Raw genomic sequence first — 19,368 nt, forward strand, 5'->3', positions numbered from 1 at the left:
TGCCTTCATGCTCCCCCTCCACTCTGCCATCATACTCTGCCTTCATGCTCCCCCTTCATGCTCCCCCTTCATGCTACCCCTCCACTCTGTCTTCATGCTCTGCCTTCATGCTCCCCCTTCATTCTGCCTTCATACTCTGCCATCATGCTCCCCCTCCACTCTGCCTTCATGCTCCCCCTTCATGCTCTGCCATCATGCTCCCCCTTCATGCTCCCCCTTCACGCTCTGCCTTCATGCTCTGCCTTCATGCTCTCTTCTTTCTTCCATTCCCTCACTTACCTTTTCTATCTGATTCTTTATTCTCTTCTGTCTTCTGTCTTCTGTCTGCGGCGCTCCTCACTGAATGTCGGGCGTGATGACGTCACGCCCGGCATTCAGTGCGCACGGAGCCAGCGCCGCAGACACGCAAGGTTTTTTTTGTTTTTTTTGTCTTCAGTTACTCGCTCCCCCACCAACGAAGAGGGGAGCGATCAGGGTCGGGGCCTACCGGGGGATAGACCGGTCCCCCGGCGGGCCAGTCCGACCCTGGTTTGAAACACAAGGACATGTGCTACATCATATTGCACACTGGACCAGCTAGAATGTAAAGGTAAAAGTATTGAGTGGGCTGTGTGTGGCAATGTTGGTCAGAGGCTTGTTGTCTTGTGTTAGCTGTGCAGAGGGTGGTAATAGGGGAGATTAAGATGGTGGGTGAGGAATATTATAAGCTTGTCTGAAGAGGTGGGTTTTCAGAGAACACTTGAAGGTTTGAAGACTAGAGGAAAGTCTTCCTGTGCGAGGGAGGGAATTCCACAAAGTGGGTGCAGCCCGAAAAATAGTCCTGTAACCGAGAATGGGAGGATGTGATGAGAGTGGAAGAGAGACGCAGATCTTGTGCAGAACGGAGGTGTCGAGTAGGGAGATATTTTGTGACAAGTGAGGAGATGTATGTCGGTGCAATTTTGTTGACGGCCTTATATGTTAGTAGAAATTTTTTTCATTGGATTCGTTGAAATACAGGCAGCCAATGTAGAGACATACAGAGTGCCTCAGCAGAGGAAGAATGGTTTGCAAGGAAAATCAATCTAGCTGCTGTGTGCAAAATAGATTGTAGGGGTTCAAGTCTGACTTTGGGAAGACCAGTACGGAGGGAATTGCAATAGTCGATGCGGGAGATGATGAGTGCATGAAATTAAGGTTTTAGCTGTGTCTTGTGTGACTTTGGGGTCTGATATGCTGTGATATGAGGCTAGTAGTGTGTGTGGACACCTACCGTCATAAGAGAGTTCACAGACGGGGAAGGAGTTCAGAAATGTATCATCGGCAGAGAGTTGACTTTGAAAACCCCACCTGCTGCCAAAGACCTCCTGTATAGTTAACAAAAGAATAGATGGATAGTGGAAACGGTACGTAGTTGAAAAGTTGACAATGAAAATGTCTACACCAGTATGGAGATAAACCATACAACGGAGACGCTAAAGGACTGGTTGGAGACAGAAACATTGCCAGGCAAAGTCCCTGAAGCCAAAAGAGAATGGTCAGCTATATGAAATGGGTCAGGGAAATCTAGAGGTTCTCTCAGATAGGCTCTGAAGATACCGCTTAGGTCACCACATGACCAGGATGTGGATCCCAGTCCGCCACAACCCAGGATGTAGTTACATCTCTCCAGTCTTCGGCAAAGTGTTAAGCGATCGGCAAACTTAAAAAGTTATGATCTCAAATACTTTGAATGAAATGTATGAATAAAAATGTATTAGATGGGTCCACATATTTCTCATATCCCACAAGATGATTCATGACAATTATACCGTAGCAAGTATGACCATTAAGTTGGTGGAACCTGGGTACCCCCATCGTTAAAGTGACTAGTAGGGTTTAGTGGTTCCTTTGAGGCCTCCAGGTGTAATACAGTAAGGTCGTACCTGGTTATTGACGAAGGATGAAGTTCGGTGCTGGGAGCTCATCCAGGTAACTTTGTACACGGTCATTCACCCATGGGTGGGGTGTTTGTTATCAGTAAGTTATCACAAACCCTTTTCTCCGGTTGCTAACAAACATCAGGAAAGCAGAAGGGCAGGTTGTACCAAACAGCCTGTTCTCCAATATTAGTACAGCAAACACACAGGTTTACTCTGAGGGTGCTGCTCTGCACCAGCGATATATACTTGGGATTGGCACATGGTCATGTCAGGAAGCATATATAAAAACTTCACATCAAGTGAACAATCATTAACGTCCAGTTCAATACATTGTGTACAAATAAAGATAATAGTACGTGTTATCTATATTTAAAAAAAAAAAGCGCATAATTTTAGTACATTTATTTGAATGCAGCTTTTGTGCTATGGTTAACGGGGGATTAAAGACCTTTTCATATTTAAATAAAACTATAAGAAATAAACGTGTAATGGTTTTATTTTGTGCCGGCTTTCTACCCCAATATATGTGCCCCACCCAATTAATTACCTGTTGTTGTGGTCAAAGGTCATAGTAAGACAGGCGGATATTTGCATACACCCACCCCCAGTAACCTCGTTCCTTATTCAGGTGCTTGTGTCCTCCTTTAAGTACTTGTCTAATTCCATTTATGACGTTTTGTTAAAGTGTCACTAGTTATTTCGGTCCATAAAGGGGAATAATCAATAACTAAACTCTCACTAGTTATAAACATATTAGGGAGAATCAAATAAAACAGTAAATCATTTGTCTGTCGTTTGCAAAGTAGCCGACTAGCTTCTCTAAGAGAAAAGATTGCCATATATCAATGATGGCTAACCTGTGACACTCCAGGTGTTGTGAAACTACAAGCCCCAGCATGCTTTGCCAGTAGATAACTAGCTGATAGCTGGCAAAGCATGCTGGGGCTTGTAGTTTCACAACACCTGGAGTGTCACAGGTTAGCCATCACTGCCATATATGAACATATACACACAGCGTGTGTATATATATATATATATATATATATATATATATATATATATATATATATATATATATATATAAATAAATAATATTCTGTGGCAGTTTTTGGTGAAGCCAGTTGGGTGTTTTACCCTAGAGCAGTGTTGGCTAACCTGTGACACTCAATGTGTTGTGAAACTACAAGTCCCAGCATGCTTTGCCAATATATAGCAGCTTATTGCTGGAAGGGTATGCTGGGACTTGTAGTTTAACAACACCTGGAGTGTCACAGGTTAGCCAACACTGCGCATAGTCCATGATGATATGATATTATGGAGGATACATCTTTTAATGTATTTATACTTATCTAGGAAAATGACTGATGCCCTGCTGTTATACTGAAGTACAAAGTGAGCATTATCTCTATATTTTTGAAGAACTTTGTATTGATTTTCGAAACAATATATCTGACAAACTCAACTACGACATTTTGTGATATAAGAAAAGAAAGTCAAGGATACAATACAGGTTAAATGTCGTGGTTTACATGTCCGTTCTGATGGTATGAGTGGCGACAGGTCCAGAAATCTAGATTTATACATATAGTAAGAGCCATATTATCTGCAAGGATCAGTTTACCGAATGCATCAATAATCTCTTAGTGCAGAGTTCTCAGGGCCCCCCTAACAGGGCAGGTTTTCCAGATCACAAGTGACATAATTACACCACCTGTGGATCTGTTACATTGTATCACTCAGTAATGAATACACCTGTGCTCAAGCAGGAATCTCTAGAAAACCTGCAGTTAGGGAAACACTGTCTTCGCATATTGTGTGTGGACTAAGATCCCATATATTTTATCAAAGTTAGATTTTGTGGAATGATAACTCTCCATTTATTCATTATTTTCACTGCACGGTGATCAGGCTCAGTTGGTTTAGTCATGCATAGAACAATGTGTACATCCACTGTGAAGAGCTTGATATTTTTGGCCCTTCAATGAAGCCACATTTTAGGCGTAAAAGGAAGATATAATTGTCCAGAATGATATGTAGTGTATGTACTACTTCCCTACAGTATGTTTGTATTTGGGTACAACAATCATAGTATCTTGTTGTGTATTGCATCCGTCATGTTAGGCTAGACACCCATGTCATTCTAAAGTCTTTTTGTTGCAGAATAAACTCTAGGAATATATTTAAAGTTGCACTAATTGGCGTCTTCACTTAATGTTAGCTTCTTGGTTATCTTAGACTTCCTCCCAATCATCACTGCTTAAGGGTCACAGATGACTTTCCCATCGATTCTGAATTTAAGTATGTTAGACCACATATCACCGATAAGCCACTTTCATGCAGCCGAGAGTCATTTTTTTTTTGTCCTCTCAGACATCAGCATCAGGCAGCACAGTGGCCTAGTGGTTAGCACATCTGCCTCACAGCACTGGGGTCATGAGTTCGATTCCCAACCATGGCCTTATCTGTGTGGAGTTTGTATGTTCTCCCTGTGTTTGTGTGGGTTTCCTCCGGGTGCTCCGGTTTCCTCCTACACTCCAAAAAAAAACCCATACTGGTAGGTTAATTGGCTGAAATCAAATTGACCCTAGTCTCTGTCTGTCTGTGTCTATAGTAGGGAATTTAGACTGTAAGCTCCAATGGGGCAGGGACTGATGTGAGCGAGTTCTCTGTACAGCGCTGCGGAATTAGTGGCGCTATATAAATAAATGATGATGATGACATAAGACTCCTCTAATCTTAATGCTTGTATGGTAGGGGTTATATCTGTTCTTAATGTGTTAAAAGTAAGCTAAAAGTAGTTGGATCAATAATGTTCATTGGATATCTAATGCATTTACTTAGATTTCCTGAGTGACCGTATTCCCCTCACAGACATTGCCGATAAACCATTATATACTTTTAGATCTACTATTTTTGGCTCATCCACTGAAAATTGATCAGTATAAGTTACTTATAGAGGTGTAGTTTTTTGCTGGTTTTTCTTTCTCTTATAGATCACCAATACTGTGTAGTTTTCTACATGTTACTATCCAAAGTACACATATTAAACGACTGTAAAGAACACAGTCTGGCTCACTTTTTTCTGCTTTTTCCAGGACACCATAAAAGCGGAGATTGTTCCTTTCTCAATATATCTTCCAATGCAGATTTTATTTAAATCATTGGCGACATTATTAATGGATACTTCGACCCTACGTGAGACCCTTTCATTTAGCTGCATGGAACGTGTTCTGAGTTTTTCCAAAACCAGTGTAATGTCTATACCCACTGTCTCAATCTTCTGTGTGCACAGATATACAGTAATGACTTGCCTTTATTTCACGCACACCCAATGCAAGTACAGTACAGGTCCAACTAGGTACTAAGGAGTTTCTTTTTGGTGACCTAAAACCAAAAAATCCCGTTCTACCCAGGCAAGAGACCGCGTGACCAACAGAAACAGTCAAACTGCAAGTGCGTTAACCAAAGAAATCTTTATTTTGCCCAAAATCGCTCCCGAATGCCACCGATCACAGGGGTACAGTCTGAATCAGAAGAGCGTTTACAATGTAACAATCGAAACAGGCGAGATGTAGGAAACGATGAAATGTGACGAGCTAGAGATCAAACTCCAGAGAACAAAAAATAGATAAGCAGGAAAAGGCTTTAAATTTTGCTTTATGAAAAACTAATTATGTGCAGCTTTGGACCTTCAATTTGCAAAAATAGCTTTATACTTTATTTTTCATATATCTCTGAATATACCTTATCATCTGAGTACAAAGAAAAAAAAAAAAAGAATCTCATTGGAATTTCTCATTAATCACTATTTAAATTTAGAAAGGGAAAAAATAATAGTGGTTATTTAACCTACTGGTAAGAAGCACAGATTAGAATAAACCAACATTTGCACAATACATAGTTTGGGGAGGGGTAGTCTTGCTTAACTACCTAAAGTGAACTACTCTTTGCAATAATAAAATTCAATAGCAAATATAGAGATCTAGAGAAAGTGTCCTGTACAAAAGAGAAGCATAAAAACATAGAAGCTTATTCCGAGAAAAGGTATTTTCTTGTGCCTTTATATTACACTAAAACTATAAATCTACCTCATATAGTTGTTTGAGTGATGGTGGGTGCAGTACTCTTTGTGGACAGATTTGATGGGGGCGCTATTGTACAGAATGTTCATGCACCTAATGGGGCATAATATAAGTAGGGCCTATATGCATGTTCCCATTAAGGGAACAAAAATCCTATTTATAATAAAAGAACACAGACCTCTTGCAAAAAGTCACCTCAATTGTAATTTACATATTTGCCAACATGCAGCGTCATATCCGTAGGGAAGATAAATTCCAGACAACATAAAGGGCTTGGCGGAATGTTTTTAGTATATAGTTGCTTGAGGGCACACGCAAACCAACAATTGTTTGAAGGTATAAAATCTCTTAAAACAAAAATAATCTGCTCTGCACGAATATCTGGTTAATAAATTCACTTTGTATATCGAATAGAGGGTGGTAAAAATGCATTTATCCTGCCCTCTACTTATCAAAAAGTAAACACCCTCAGCTGGCCTGTCTTTGGGCTAAAAGTCTATAATGTGCCTAACGAAGTGGCAAAAATGATTGTACGTTGTGTAACACTTTTCTCTATAGAGAATACATTTACAATACCAGAAATATGGGGCAAAAAGCCACAGGACAAAACTGACTATGCCAATGTGTTAAAACCTGATCTGACTGACCCGATACAGAAATATTACTAATTGCTTCTTATAAAGTGCTTTATACACAGCATGAGTTAACGGCAGAATTAATGACATGGCGCAAATAGCGGAAGTATGGTGTAACCCATAGCAACCAATCAATACAAGTTTGATCAACCTGGATTATATTAATATTGTCAAAGCAACTGTCTGATTGGCTGTTAAGGGATACAAATCATCTGTGTTATCTGCACTAAATAACCATTCAATGAGACTCAGGGGTAGTAGATTCATCAAACCTTCTAAAACAGGAAAAAACATATAGCTGTTGCCCATAGCAACCAATCAGATTCTAGCTATCATTTTACAGAATGTACTAGATAAATGATAGCTAGAATCTGATTGGTTGCTATGGGCAACACCTCCACTTTTCCTTTTTAGAAGGTTTTTGGTAATTCTAGCCCTCTGTGCTTATTGAGGACATTGTATTGTACAGGCAGGGGGGCCATTATTGTGCAAATTTTGGTTCAGCCTAAAACTATGATCCAGAAGGGACGTCACAAGTCAAAATAGATTCTTAAGCCACACCAGCTCTAAAATGAGGTGATTTAAAGTGGATCCATCGCCTACGCAAAGTGGAGGCACAACGGTGCCTCAGGGACTTCACTGGTTCCTAGAGAATAGATAGTTCTCTTTCTCAAGGCATTGGTTCAGTCCACAAAATGGCTTCCTCTATGTGTAAGGGAAGGCCAACTTTAAACACTGGGTTGGCTGTGGCTTAACCTAACAACATGTGGATCTAACTATCGGCACATCAATATTGCTGAACAACCTGTCACAAGAGGATTCTGGGAGTTGTAGTCCAATAACAGCATGGCCCAGCAGACATTGAGTTTTTGCAGTGCCCTTCTGTCACTAGGATACCTCATGGAGTGCAGTAATTGCAGATCAACACACCCAGGTAATTTGACTAATTACTCTTGTGCTTCAGTACATAATCCAAACCCAAATCTGAGCATTAGTCCATGCCCAGCATAGAGGACAAACTAGTAGGGGAAATATTGCTTAGAAAATTAACCCCTCAAGTGCTTAGGAAGAAGGTATTGCCATTAATTGGTAGGGTGGGGGGGGGGGGGGGGGAAACAAACAAAAAAAAAACGTTACACACTTCTGAATTCTACAAAAATATTTTGTAAAATTAATTTTTGTAGACATTTGATGCTCCGGAGGAAAAAATATATATAGTTAACAATATAGACATTTAAATTCCCTGCACCGTGTACAACAATCATTAAAGTGCTGCGGACGACATAAGTGGTTGTTTATGCGGAACGGTGATAGCAGTTACGGAGGTTCCGTTTCAGTTATGTTAAGAAGGAGGAACTAATGAACAATCGAGCAGGTAGTGGAACAGGTGACTGGGTTAGGGGTACAATTACAAAGACAAAAGACGGTGGGGACAAACTCCGAAGGGGACTCGTTTTAATCTTTTCCGTGCGGACACCTTGTAAAACTATAAACTAAACGGGAGTCAGCAACACTCCCCGGCTTGTAGATGCCCGCAGCAGATTTAACAGTAAAGAGAAAACACAAACCACTGCCCTGAGCACCAGAGGACGCCACAGAAGAAGAAGAAAGTTTCACATTGAAAATCTAGATCAGGTACAGGAATGAAAGGAGAACACCAGCCCGCTGGTTCTGGAAATCACTGTGCAGTCTTCACCATGCAATAGCTGGATTATTAGAGGACGGGTTCCAGGAGGGAGATGGGAGCTATGACCCGCACAGCCCACCCCTGGCGACAACCGTCTCTTGGGTTTCTCATTTAATGGAATGTCTGGAAGAAAGATTCCAGTACAGAAAACGGTGGCCCCCCACCCCGACGAGGGCCACTTGTGGGCTTCACCGTTCCAGCTGTGTCACCCCCTGGGCTGGTTCCCTAAAACATCTCGCACAGCCCTGCTGCGGACAAGGATTTTACACAGCTCAGCTGCGCTTTTTTTTTTTTTTTTTGCGACTCCTACCGGAAGAGTCCTTAAGGGTTAGATACAGACCAGCTGCGTCACATGACCCCCTCCCGGAGGGGGTCTACAGACCAGCTGTAATACAGGGCCCCTGCCAGCGGGTGCCTCATTGGCTGCCAACAGTCCGGCTGTTTGCTACGACCTAGTGTAGGGGACTAGCCTCTGTTCTGCACTGACATCTTTCTATATGGAGAAGAACCCAGGTGAAAGTCATGTAGCTTTGCATTACAAGTAACAGGAATGGTACCGTTTAAGGAGAAATGAGGTGGGTGAGCTTAGGATATTCTATAATCATGCATTTGACAAAACCTTGCTAGTTAGCCGTCAATGTTTTCTTAAGTTTCTGTGATGTTTTTCATACTATGCCTTGTAAAAGGACTCCTGAAACTTAACATAGTCCTATGTGCATAAATGTTCTGTAACTTATAGCAACCAATCAGAAGTCAGCTTTCATTTTCTAAGTTGCAATAAAAAAACGATAGCTAGATTTTGATTGGTTGCTGTGGGTTACAACATCTTTGCACACACAGCACCATGTTATCCAATCAGCCCGTTTATATATGTTGCATTCTAGGGCTGATCCTCAGCCGTGTATTTGAACACAGAACTTTTTATTTTCCCTTGGATCGCACAACCTCACAATTCAGACGTGGCACCTTGGACTGCTCCGTGCCGGATCTGTACAGCGCGGACATGCTCCAAGGAGCGCACAAAGGTTTAAAAGGACACGTAACAAAAAGACAAGAAGATTAGTGGCTGCAGTTTTCACACAGTAAGAACAATGCTTTGTCTCCTCCCTGCTCCGCACTACCACAGAGCTGTAAGCAGGAGAGTCTGGGGGGTTGTCCTTGCCAGATGCCTGGACAGATCTGTAGTGATTTAGAAGCAGACGACACACACTGTCACACGCTGGAGAGCTCAAACACGCTGGATATGTGCACACGACAACTGGACAAGTGCCAGGATGAAAGGAGAACAAGGGGTGGGGGGGTGGAGGGGACCAGGAGAGAGAGCGATGAGGGCTTCCAGCCGTATGCGGTGTCTCGTTCACCCCTGACATGGGGACGGTTCAAGCTCTGCAGCCTGGAATGGCAAGTTTGGCTCGGAGCCTGAGACTGCCGGCCGGATCTGCAACCTCTCTTGCATTTAATGGATTTCAATCACAACAGGTTCAAACACTCCCGCAGAGATTCTGAAAGGACAGAGAACAAGGCATTTACTAAGGATTATGTAATGTCATCAATAGGCAGAGCCACGTACACTGCAAAGAGCCGTCTGTTAACGCTTTACATCTTATGTGCTAGGCATTTGTTTTACTAGTCTAAGCAACTCTAGACCAGATGTAGGCTGGCAAGACATGCTGGGACTTGCAGTTTCACAAATTCCACAACAGACGCAGGTCGATTTATCAAACCTTCCAAAAGTGCCCATAGCAACCAATCAGATTGTAGCTATCCTTTATCTTGTATATTCTATAAAATGATAGCTACAATCTGATTGGTTGTTATGGGCAACACCGACACTTTTTCTTTGTAGAATGACCGATACATCTACCCTGGTGTGCTATTCTGCACGAGGTTGTTAAATAAGCTGACAGTCTAAATAACAGCTAGTTTATAGTGGCACAGGTGTGTATCATGACACATAATAAACCAGCTCTCATGAGCCTTTGAAGTCAATCCGTCTTTGAGGTGTGTTGTCCGATTGCTGTTACTTTTATTATAAGATAGATATTTGGGAAGTTAAGGAGGCCACAGAGCACCATCGCTTTACACTGATAGTGAAAGAAGACTACAGACCCAAATAAAGATACCGTGGGGTACACAGCACACAACACAATGACGCAACCCAGAACTCATTGTCAACTACAGGAGGTCACAGTGTAACAACATCACAGTTCCAGCGTATGTCAGGAGCCCGTTTGTGTTTCACGCAACCCAATCTCCTTCTCCAATTACAGAGGGTGTAATGTTCTCTCTGTTGTACGTTAGTGATCCTGGTAACGGGATTCCTCGGTGACATGTAATCTCCTCCTAAGCTATACTGCAGCCTAATAACACAGATCATGGTAACGTAGAATATTTATCATTTATAAACAGTATAAAATGGCAGAATTTATAATTTAATTTATAAATATTTATATATAAAATGGTGTAAAGAACAAAACATATTTAATAATGGTCGCAGTGATCAGAATAGGCCGTGGATCATCACTATATAAGTGAATGTTTGGTGGTGCGGACTGAACTTAAAAGCTTACGGCATTAAACTGTCCTCACAACCTAAAGAGCCGGATCTCTAACTGGCGGAGTTCTAAAGCTTTTCTGTGGCCCCCCATCTTCCCTTACAACTCCACAGACCCTGGTGGATGACAACGTTTTATATACGGTGCGGTCTTCAGTTACCTGTTCGCCAGCTGTATTCCGCTGAGTGTGGTTGAGCCGTCTCTGCTGACAAACAGCCTCAGGTGACTGTCTGAATATAGAAAGAGAGAGAGAGAACAGAGTGTGAGCCAGCGAGACATCTATGGTGGCAGAGAGACAGGAGACACAGCTTATAGTACGTTACGTGAAAGAGACATATGTCTGTGTTCTGGAAATTGTCCCTACACCGCCTGGGACTGTAAAAGGGATTACGTGTGGAGAAACGGTAACAGAACGCTTAACATTCAATTTGACGGCAGATAAGAACCACTTGGCCCATCTATTCTGCCCATATTTTAGATCTTTGTAATGATATAGGGCAACACGGTGGCTAAGTGGTTAGCAATTCTGCCTCACAGCGCTGGGGTCATGAGTTCAATTCCCGACCATGGCCTTATCTGTATGGAGTTTGCATGTTCTCCCCGTGTTTGCGTGGGTTTCCTCCGGGTGCTCCAGTTTCCTCCCACACTCCAAAAACATACTAGTAGGTTAATTGGCTGCTATCAAAAATTGACCCTAGTCTCTCTGTTTGTCTATATTGGGGAATTTAGACTGTAAGCTCCAATGGGGCAGGGACTGATGTGAATGAGTTCTCTGTACAGCGCTGCGGAATCAGTGGCGCTATATAAATAAATGGTGATGATGATGATACCCTTATGTCTATCCCAAGCGTGTCTAAATTGCTCTACTGTATTAGCCTCTACCACCTCTGATGGGTGGCTGTTCCACTTATCCACTACCCTTATCCACTTGTTTTCTATCCTGACGGTAATATAATATCAAAGTTCTTATTTACCAATAACAGGACAGTCGCTAGGGCAGACGCACCGACACTCGCTGTAAGGACTGCGGATTTATGCTGTAGTTGCTTTACCCAGTACCTGTCCCCATCACACAGAGGAGGTAGTCCTGTTATGGACCCAACCAAGATGCAGCCTATGGATTCACTAACAACTTGTGCCTCAATGGAGGTCACCAGTCTGTGCCAGGGAGCCAGTGGTGAAGGGACAGGCTACAGCAATAACTACACTGATTTAGGGAGAAGCCAACTCATATCATCATCATCATCATCAATTTATATAGCGCCAACATATTCCGTAGCACTTTACAATTGGGGAGAAACACAATAAACTAATAAACAAACTGGGTAAAACAGACAAAGAGGTGAGAAGGCCCTGCTCGCAAGCTAAGCCGACTCATATGATCAAATGATGGAGAACTGCCTTGTTTTTTAATCATCATCATCATTTATTTATATAGCGCCACTAATTCCGCAGCGCTGTACAGAGAACTCATTCACATCAGTCCCTACCCATTGGAGCTTACAGTCTAAATTCCCTAACAGACACATACAGACTAGGGTTAATTTGTTAGCAGCTAATTAACCTACCAGTATGTTTTAGGAGTGTGGGAGGAAACCAGAGCACCCGGAGGAAACCCACGCAAACACGGGGAGAACATACAAACTCCTACACTGTTTTCTGTATCTGAATAGTACCCTTTAAACATCACTCCTGTTTGAGAAATCCCTGAACATTAACAAGGACACTCTTTACCGAGAGCCCCATCATTCAAAACCTCTGCCCCTAGAGCGATAATTACAGGCTACGGGTGTCGTGCGGGCTATATACTGACTTCTTTTAGTCATCAAATAAAAACAAAGATAAAAAAATATATATAATTTAAGACCAGCAAAACGTATAATTTGCAAAAAATAACACAAAAATATTTCTTAAAAAAAGACTACTACATAGAATGAACTTAAAGTAGACCTAATACTTACACACACAGGAGGCAGCCATTTTGTGGGCTGGACTTATTCTTGAAAGAGCAGCCTATCAATTCAATAGGAGCGAGTGACATCACTTCCCTCTTATAAACTTTGAGGCTGCAATTACGGTGATGTCACTGGTTCTAAGCGCATGGATAGGCTGCGTTCCTGTAATCACTAGTTTAGACAATAACACCCCAGCTGTTTCCTGTGTGTTTAAGTGACGGATGTATCAAGACAGTAAGTACCATCCAAACGGCAGGTACTGCTAATAGACATGCCCCAAAAAATATAGCAAGTCTAGTTAAATGATTGTTTAAAGATAGAGATGGGATATTGCAGCAGGAAGAGGCTCTAGTGTTTGAAAGGAGGTGAAATAATATATGCAAATGTTTTATAATGTATTTAAAATTAGTTGCCAACACTTTTTTTTTTTAGAAATAAAACATTTCTTGTCGCCTCTCCTGCGCACGTAGACATTGGAGGGGCTACAGAAAGCTTTGGGTGGAATTAGAGGCTCTAGGACGGAGCCAGCATTGCACGCTACATTCCTGGCGTTAATAGACTAGTGCACACATGTATGGCCCCCCCCCCAGTACATTCCTCTCTCCGTTACCTTCGTTGTTAGTGACGTCCGTGAAGTCCTGACTCTGCATGATCTTCTCCACGATGTCGTCGGCGTCTATCCTGGTGTCGTCCACCCAGGTGGGGTGGCTCTCCACCGAATCCTTCTTCCTCCTGCAGAAGGGACGAGACAGGAATGAGACCTTTGCTGTCCGCCATTGACATGAATATAAACTGGTAACTGAGGACAAGCGTAGGTGCTACTCTAAGCTCAGCGGCTGCAGGTCACTTGGAAATAATAATATTTAAGTCTTCATAAAAAAACAATACAGTAAACTAGTAGCTAGCAGTAATCAAACGCAAACACATTGTTCATTCAATAATGAACCATGATCTCAAAACTAAATGTTAAGAAGAGGTTACGGGGGGCGAGGGGGTCCCCGCTGCTGTTCAAAAAGTGGGTCACCTTTTTAAGAACCACTGACCTAAGTGAAGTTATCAAATAGGTATTTCATACCCTAAATAAGTGGTCAGGGAACAGGGGTAAATTACCCCAAATGGGGTAAAAATGAAATTCCTGGGGTAATACTGCCGATTCACATGCTGTCAGTCGGATTGTAGACCCCTTTACATGTGACATTGCTGTTGTACCAGAAGAGCCTCAAGGGTTGGCAGAGACACTTCTTGAGCTTCGATACAATAATGAAGAACGTATTGCATTTGAAAACAAAGCTGATCTGTCATATTTTTGGATGTCAACAGCTGCAAAGGCATCAAAATTGCACACGAGGAGGCAGTCAAACAGTTGCTGCCTTTTCCAACAACCTACCTTTGCCAACAAGGATTTTCTACTCTAACGAACATAAAAACAAAGCAGAGAAATCGACTGGACGCTGAAGACTGTATCCAAATTGCTCCGACATCAAAATGCCCCAATATTGATGCTCTCGTATCAAAAATGAAGCAACATAATTTCTCCAAAACCTGAAGTTTTGAAGTTGAAGCTTTCAAAGAAATTTTGAATAGATTCAATAAAATGTTGAATTCCAATAATTAATAATATATGATTTCCTTCCTTTCAAATCAAGGGGTAAATTATATATATTTTGGGGTAAAAGGTAAAAAAAAGTTCCCTGACCCCTGCCCTAAATGATACGGTAGAACTATTTAGAACAGAACTAACGGACTAGCCCTGAATATCCCAGTACCTGAAAGATATTTAGACACAGCAAACAACCCTTAGCGCATTTCATCCACCTAGTCATCTCTACAATACACGATAAAGAACCTAACGGTTAGAAACCTTTAGAGACTATCAAGAAATGCGTTGGGTGTTTTCCAGCCCAACTTCTAGACATGTTCTCACTGCCGTCGTCTGCACACAGTAGCGGCAGCTGTTTTGTGAGCTGAACCAATATTCTGCCCATCAATTCACTAGGGACAAGTGACCTCATTAAGGCATTCATTCTGCACCTCGTGTCTCACCGCTAACACTACAATCTGCTCAATGTCGTTTCATGCCGCAAAACGGTTCACTGTGCGGCCTTACATTACGAATGATGATCTTGTTGCGTTTCAGTGAAAGATCTCAGCAATAGGGGGCAGAACAGACGTACTGATCAGAGACGGACTCTCTACCCTGGGTTTGAGTAACAATAAAATCCATAGTCGGAAGCCAAGTGGGAAAATCACGAGATCTGTATGTGTCACTGGAGTTGGCTAGAGAACGTAGAGAGCCCTGAGCCAAGGTTCCAGGCTGACTCATTCCCGATGAGTCACATTACATATTCCATAACAAAACTAGAGAGAGAGACACTCGCGGCTCTGTCACAAACTTGACATTTCAAAAGGCATAAAAGTTATTTTTGTTCCTTCTGGTTTCCAAGCTATTGAATGAGAACATCTGTAGAGAGCTAGGACTTCCCTAAAACGGACTATGATCAAAAGACACGGACCAGAAAAAGCAGATGGCGGCTATGTTTCAAAAGGACCGATCCCATAAAGCAGTATGTCTCATACGGACCACCTGTTACCTGAACTGTCTGTCTAGGAGGAGGGGCTGTCTGATTGGCCTCGGGGGCTTCTCTGGTTTGGCTTCATTTTCGCCTTCGGGCCTGTCGACCGTAATGCTGATCCCTCCGGAGGCGCTGCTGCTGGTGGATGTGTTGCGTCGGTGAGTCAGGTCTGACAAACTGGAGCATCGGGAGTGTTCAGAGCTGTGTCCTGTTCACAACAAGAAATAAATACGGAAGGTCAAGAGAGGTCGTCGGAGGCTCAAGGTGCCCACTCAAGCAATGTCAGCACGCTTCACGCCATCTTACGACAAATGCCCACTAATCGAAAGATTCCTTAATAGAAAGGATTGTTCAGAAATTTGATAACTCAAAAACATTTGCATTGCTATATGTGTGAGCAGATGGACCAATCATAGCGCAGCGTTATCTGTTCCGAACATTCTATCACTTGTATCGGATTTAGATCACTATGTGTGTGTGACAATGAAAGTCTTTTGTGGAAAGATGTTTTCACTAAAATACATTGAATATTTATGTGTGTGTGGGCACCCTCAGAGATCCTGCTGTGGAGATATGCAGGAAACAATACATGGCAGAGATGGGACATAATGGGAGATTGAATTTGGGGAGAGGAGTCTCCAGAACGTCTCGCGCCGATGTTCTGGCTGGAATCTCCGCTCATTTTTCCTCGCACCCCAAAAATGAGTGGAGATTCCTACCGTAATTGCCGTCAAAGTGTGCGGTGCCAATTGAATCTCCTCCAATGAATCATTTAAACAGAATAAGCCTTTGTATACATATTTTAAAGCAAGGAGTTGCCACCTCTGCTAATTTAAGTACCACTGTTTCATTCTTCCGTTATACAGCGGACAAATGAAACAACTTATAAAACTCTATTGGTCACAACCAGTGACTTGGCATCGGCAATGTACTTTTACCGAAAATATGGCAGGATGTAGACAGCAACTTTTGAACACATTGCTATTATTTACAAAAAGCCACCAAGATATTATGTACTTTGGAGCAGTGCGGTTGAGTAGAGGGGAGATGGGTTACCGGATGCTTTGGACTGCTGGCTGGCTTGGCTGGAGTTACGCGAGTGGCCTGAATGGGACGTTTCTTCCGGGCTTGAAAGATTTTGATCGGCTTCTTCGAAGACCCCTGGAATGTTTAGGAAGAGTAAAGAGGATTAGAGGAGGTTCGGGGGATGTACATAGTAGTAGTAAGGACACAGCTGCCGAATCTGGCTTCAATCCCACCCTCTGTTCCCATGAGAAATAAACAGATAGCGGGGACATTGCTAGCCAGCCGTACCTCCCGGCTGATGCTGGTTACTTCATCTTACAATGGAGAGGAGCACAATACTGCTCTACAACTAATTATATGTATTTATAGAAGGCCTTGTCAAAATCACTTGCCAAACAAGTTTGCTATATGAGTTAATCCTCTTTTCTAGGTGTCTTCACTTTTACTAATTCGGCCAACACTTGCAAAATAAGTTATGCAACAAGAATGATATGTAAGACATAACCAATCTGAGGAACAATGGTGTCAATTTTTTATGCATTTTATTCTAAGTAAATAAGTAGAACTGGAGCTAGGAAATCTGGAATGAAGAAATTGGGACGACTCTCTGGATACCAGGTGATGAAGGAACAAACAAAAACAGGCCACAATACAATGGCGGCCGCCGTATCGTACCCGAACCGAGCAATGCTTGTCGGCTTCTGTTGTGGCGTATCGTGCCGCTCGCAGAACGCACCGTGCCCTCGCCCTTACAGGTCATGTGCAGAGAGGAATCCTGTCCTCGGGCGGAGACTGTTTTGGCGGTGGATGGAGGCCTAAAAGAGACAGGTCAAGGTCATTGGCTTACACTGAATTCTTAAAAAGGAAACCTCAAAAAATACAGGTAAATAACTTCAGCTGTTCTTTTAGCTATCACAACAATGGTTTGTAATACATGTTAGGACACTATTCATTGTCATAGTAGTGTGAAGAACCAGCAGTCTTAGTTACTTACGTTTTGAAGCATGGGTCGCCAGAAAGGAGAGACATCCCAATGGTGACCTGTCAAGGAAAGGTGTGTAATTATTAAGGGGAATATTAGTGCCTTAATGATGTCACTAGTTCCTAGGGAAGCGATGGCTGAATTTTGGTTCAGAGCACAAAATGTCTGAAACGGTGTCAGTCGACAAAATGGAAGAACCAAAATGTGACTACCAAAATAGCTGCCTCTACTCCATGACACAGTTTTGTAACAAACGCCTAGTTAGTTTGAATCCTTGGTCAGCCCACGGCAAGGACAAGTTACAAAGGACCTGATGTGTTAGAGCTAAAAGGACATTTTATAGCACATTGTACACTTTGGGATATTCCCTCCACCCGGGAGAGAAATCTCTGTGAGCTATGTTCAAATGCTGCAGAGAGGGACTAATTGTCGCCTCCATGCGGCTTCCTGCTAGGTCACAGCTCCCCTGCCTCTCAAGTCTAGAGGAGCTATTGGAGGAAGCCACCCAAGACGAACATCAGTTTGTCTCCGCGGCTGAAATTCGGCATTTGAGATTGTGCATATGCTCTCTTTCATGCAGAGGGAGCATATGGGAACTTCAGGATAAATATGATAGGGAAACAAGGAGAAGTAAAGTGAGCTGACAGAATGTAAACAAAAACTCAAATAAAATCTGGCAGATAGCAATAACGTGAGAAGATTGCGCTACCTTTAGGATAGAGTTATCCTGCCTGGTGTGTCGTGTATCGTATCCTTCCAGAAGGCAGCAGCGTACTGTGAATCCGGAACCTGCAAACTCGGCCAGGTTCAGGTCAGCAAAGCCCAGCTGGAAAGTGACATAAGGAGAGGTTGGAGATACACAAACCAAAGATACGATGAAAGGACAGAGGGAATGATGGATGGATCAAAGTGGATATCAACCCCCCTCCTCCCACAGATTTATGGGAGTTGTAGTTCTACTTGTTCTATAGTCCCAATTCTAAACTCTGTTGTTCTCACATGACCCCATGACCTGTTGTCAGCAGCTCTGTTTGCATAACAATATGTAGCCTCTCTGTCAAGACACAATTGCTCTGCAGCTAGAACTAGAGGTAGCTATTTAACCCTGTGTTAGCCAGTGGCACAAGACGTGTCTTTGAAGGAGAGAAATAATATTGTGTTGTTTGTGGCCGCCATCCGCTCACTACGTTCCCGCTGCTCCTGGGTCTGCGTCACGTGGCGCTGCTGGCAGGGGTCCTCCGCATCCCCCCCAATGTGGCAGGAAGCTCAGAGGAAGGGGCTCGTATTGGAAGGATGCTCAGCCCTGAGTGTCCTCCTCTCTCGTGCTTCCTTCTGCTGACCGCGCTGTTCTACACATACACCCCTGATCTCTGCCTCTCAGCAAAATGACAATGTATTATTAACCTGATTAATGCCCCAGCAATCGGTCACATGTTGCACTCTAGGAATCCACAGAGCGATTGTTCCCGGCTAATATCTTCAAAACATAATGCTAATCCCCAAACCGTGCCTCCCCATCTGAACTGTGACTATCTCATTATCAGTCACCTTGTTGACATTGCATGTGTGAGCACTCACACAGTCACGTTACACATACTATATATGTTATCTGAGCTATATATGTGCAGCAATTATAGGTTTAATCCCCTACGGGTCAGGAGGGCCGGTAATTCAATTTGCTGCCCTGGATGGGGTATTTTTACACCATGGATGTAACAGTCAGGTGATTGAGGATTAGGTGAGAGGGGAGGGGGTCTAGTGACTGATTTATATCTCCCTTCTTACCTTTGAAAATGTTTTTCCACCCTTTAGTTCCTGTAACAGGAAAAAAAGACAGAACATCATTTCCACCATGACGCCATCAAACAAACACAATTCACAGTTTGTGACAACAGGACGCACATCTATTCGGCTGTTTTATGTCCACCCCCTGGACCACTCGCTACCTTATGTCATGTAGAGAGTTAATTCG

At 42.8% G+C, this 19,368-nt stretch overlaps 1 protein-coding gene across 2 annotated transcripts in view; it reads right to left on the reverse strand.

Moving 5' to 3' along the window:
* Positions 1-5,355: 5,355 nt before the first annotated feature.
* EEIG1 (estrogen-induced osteoclastogenesis regulator 1) overlaps positions 5,356-19,368 on the reverse strand; it is a 50,869-nt gene continuing 36,856 nt past the window's right edge. The window contains exons 4-12 of one of the 2 annotated variants that reach the window (XM_075185174.1): positions 19,182-19,211; positions 18,106-18,222; positions 17,409-17,455; positions 17,090-17,229; positions 16,406-16,549; positions 15,407-15,596; positions 13,426-13,547; positions 11,021-11,090; positions 5,356-9,807 (exon numbers count right to left, since the gene is read on the reverse strand). In XM_075185174.1, the coding sequence (XP_075041275.1) occupies positions 9,762-9,807; positions 11,021-11,090; positions 13,426-13,547; positions 15,407-15,596; positions 16,406-16,549; positions 17,090-17,229; positions 17,409-17,455; positions 18,106-18,222; positions 19,182-19,211 (906 nt within the window). In that variant the 3' untranslated portion in view covers positions 5,356-9,761. The remainder of the gene's footprint in view (positions 9,808-11,020; positions 11,091-13,425; positions 13,548-15,406; positions 15,597-16,405; positions 16,550-17,089; positions 17,230-17,408; positions 17,456-18,105; positions 18,223-19,181; positions 19,212-19,368) is intronic. The other variant, XM_075185176.1, reaches the window with a different exon arrangement.

This window comes from Mixophyes fleayi, chromosome 9 (assembly GCF_038048845.1).
Source record: "Mixophyes fleayi isolate aMixFle1 chromosome 9, aMixFle1.hap1, whole genome shotgun sequence".
In the NCBI taxonomy this organism is placed as follows: domain Eukaryota; kingdom Metazoa; phylum Chordata; class Amphibia; order Anura; family Limnodynastidae; genus Mixophyes; species Mixophyes fleayi.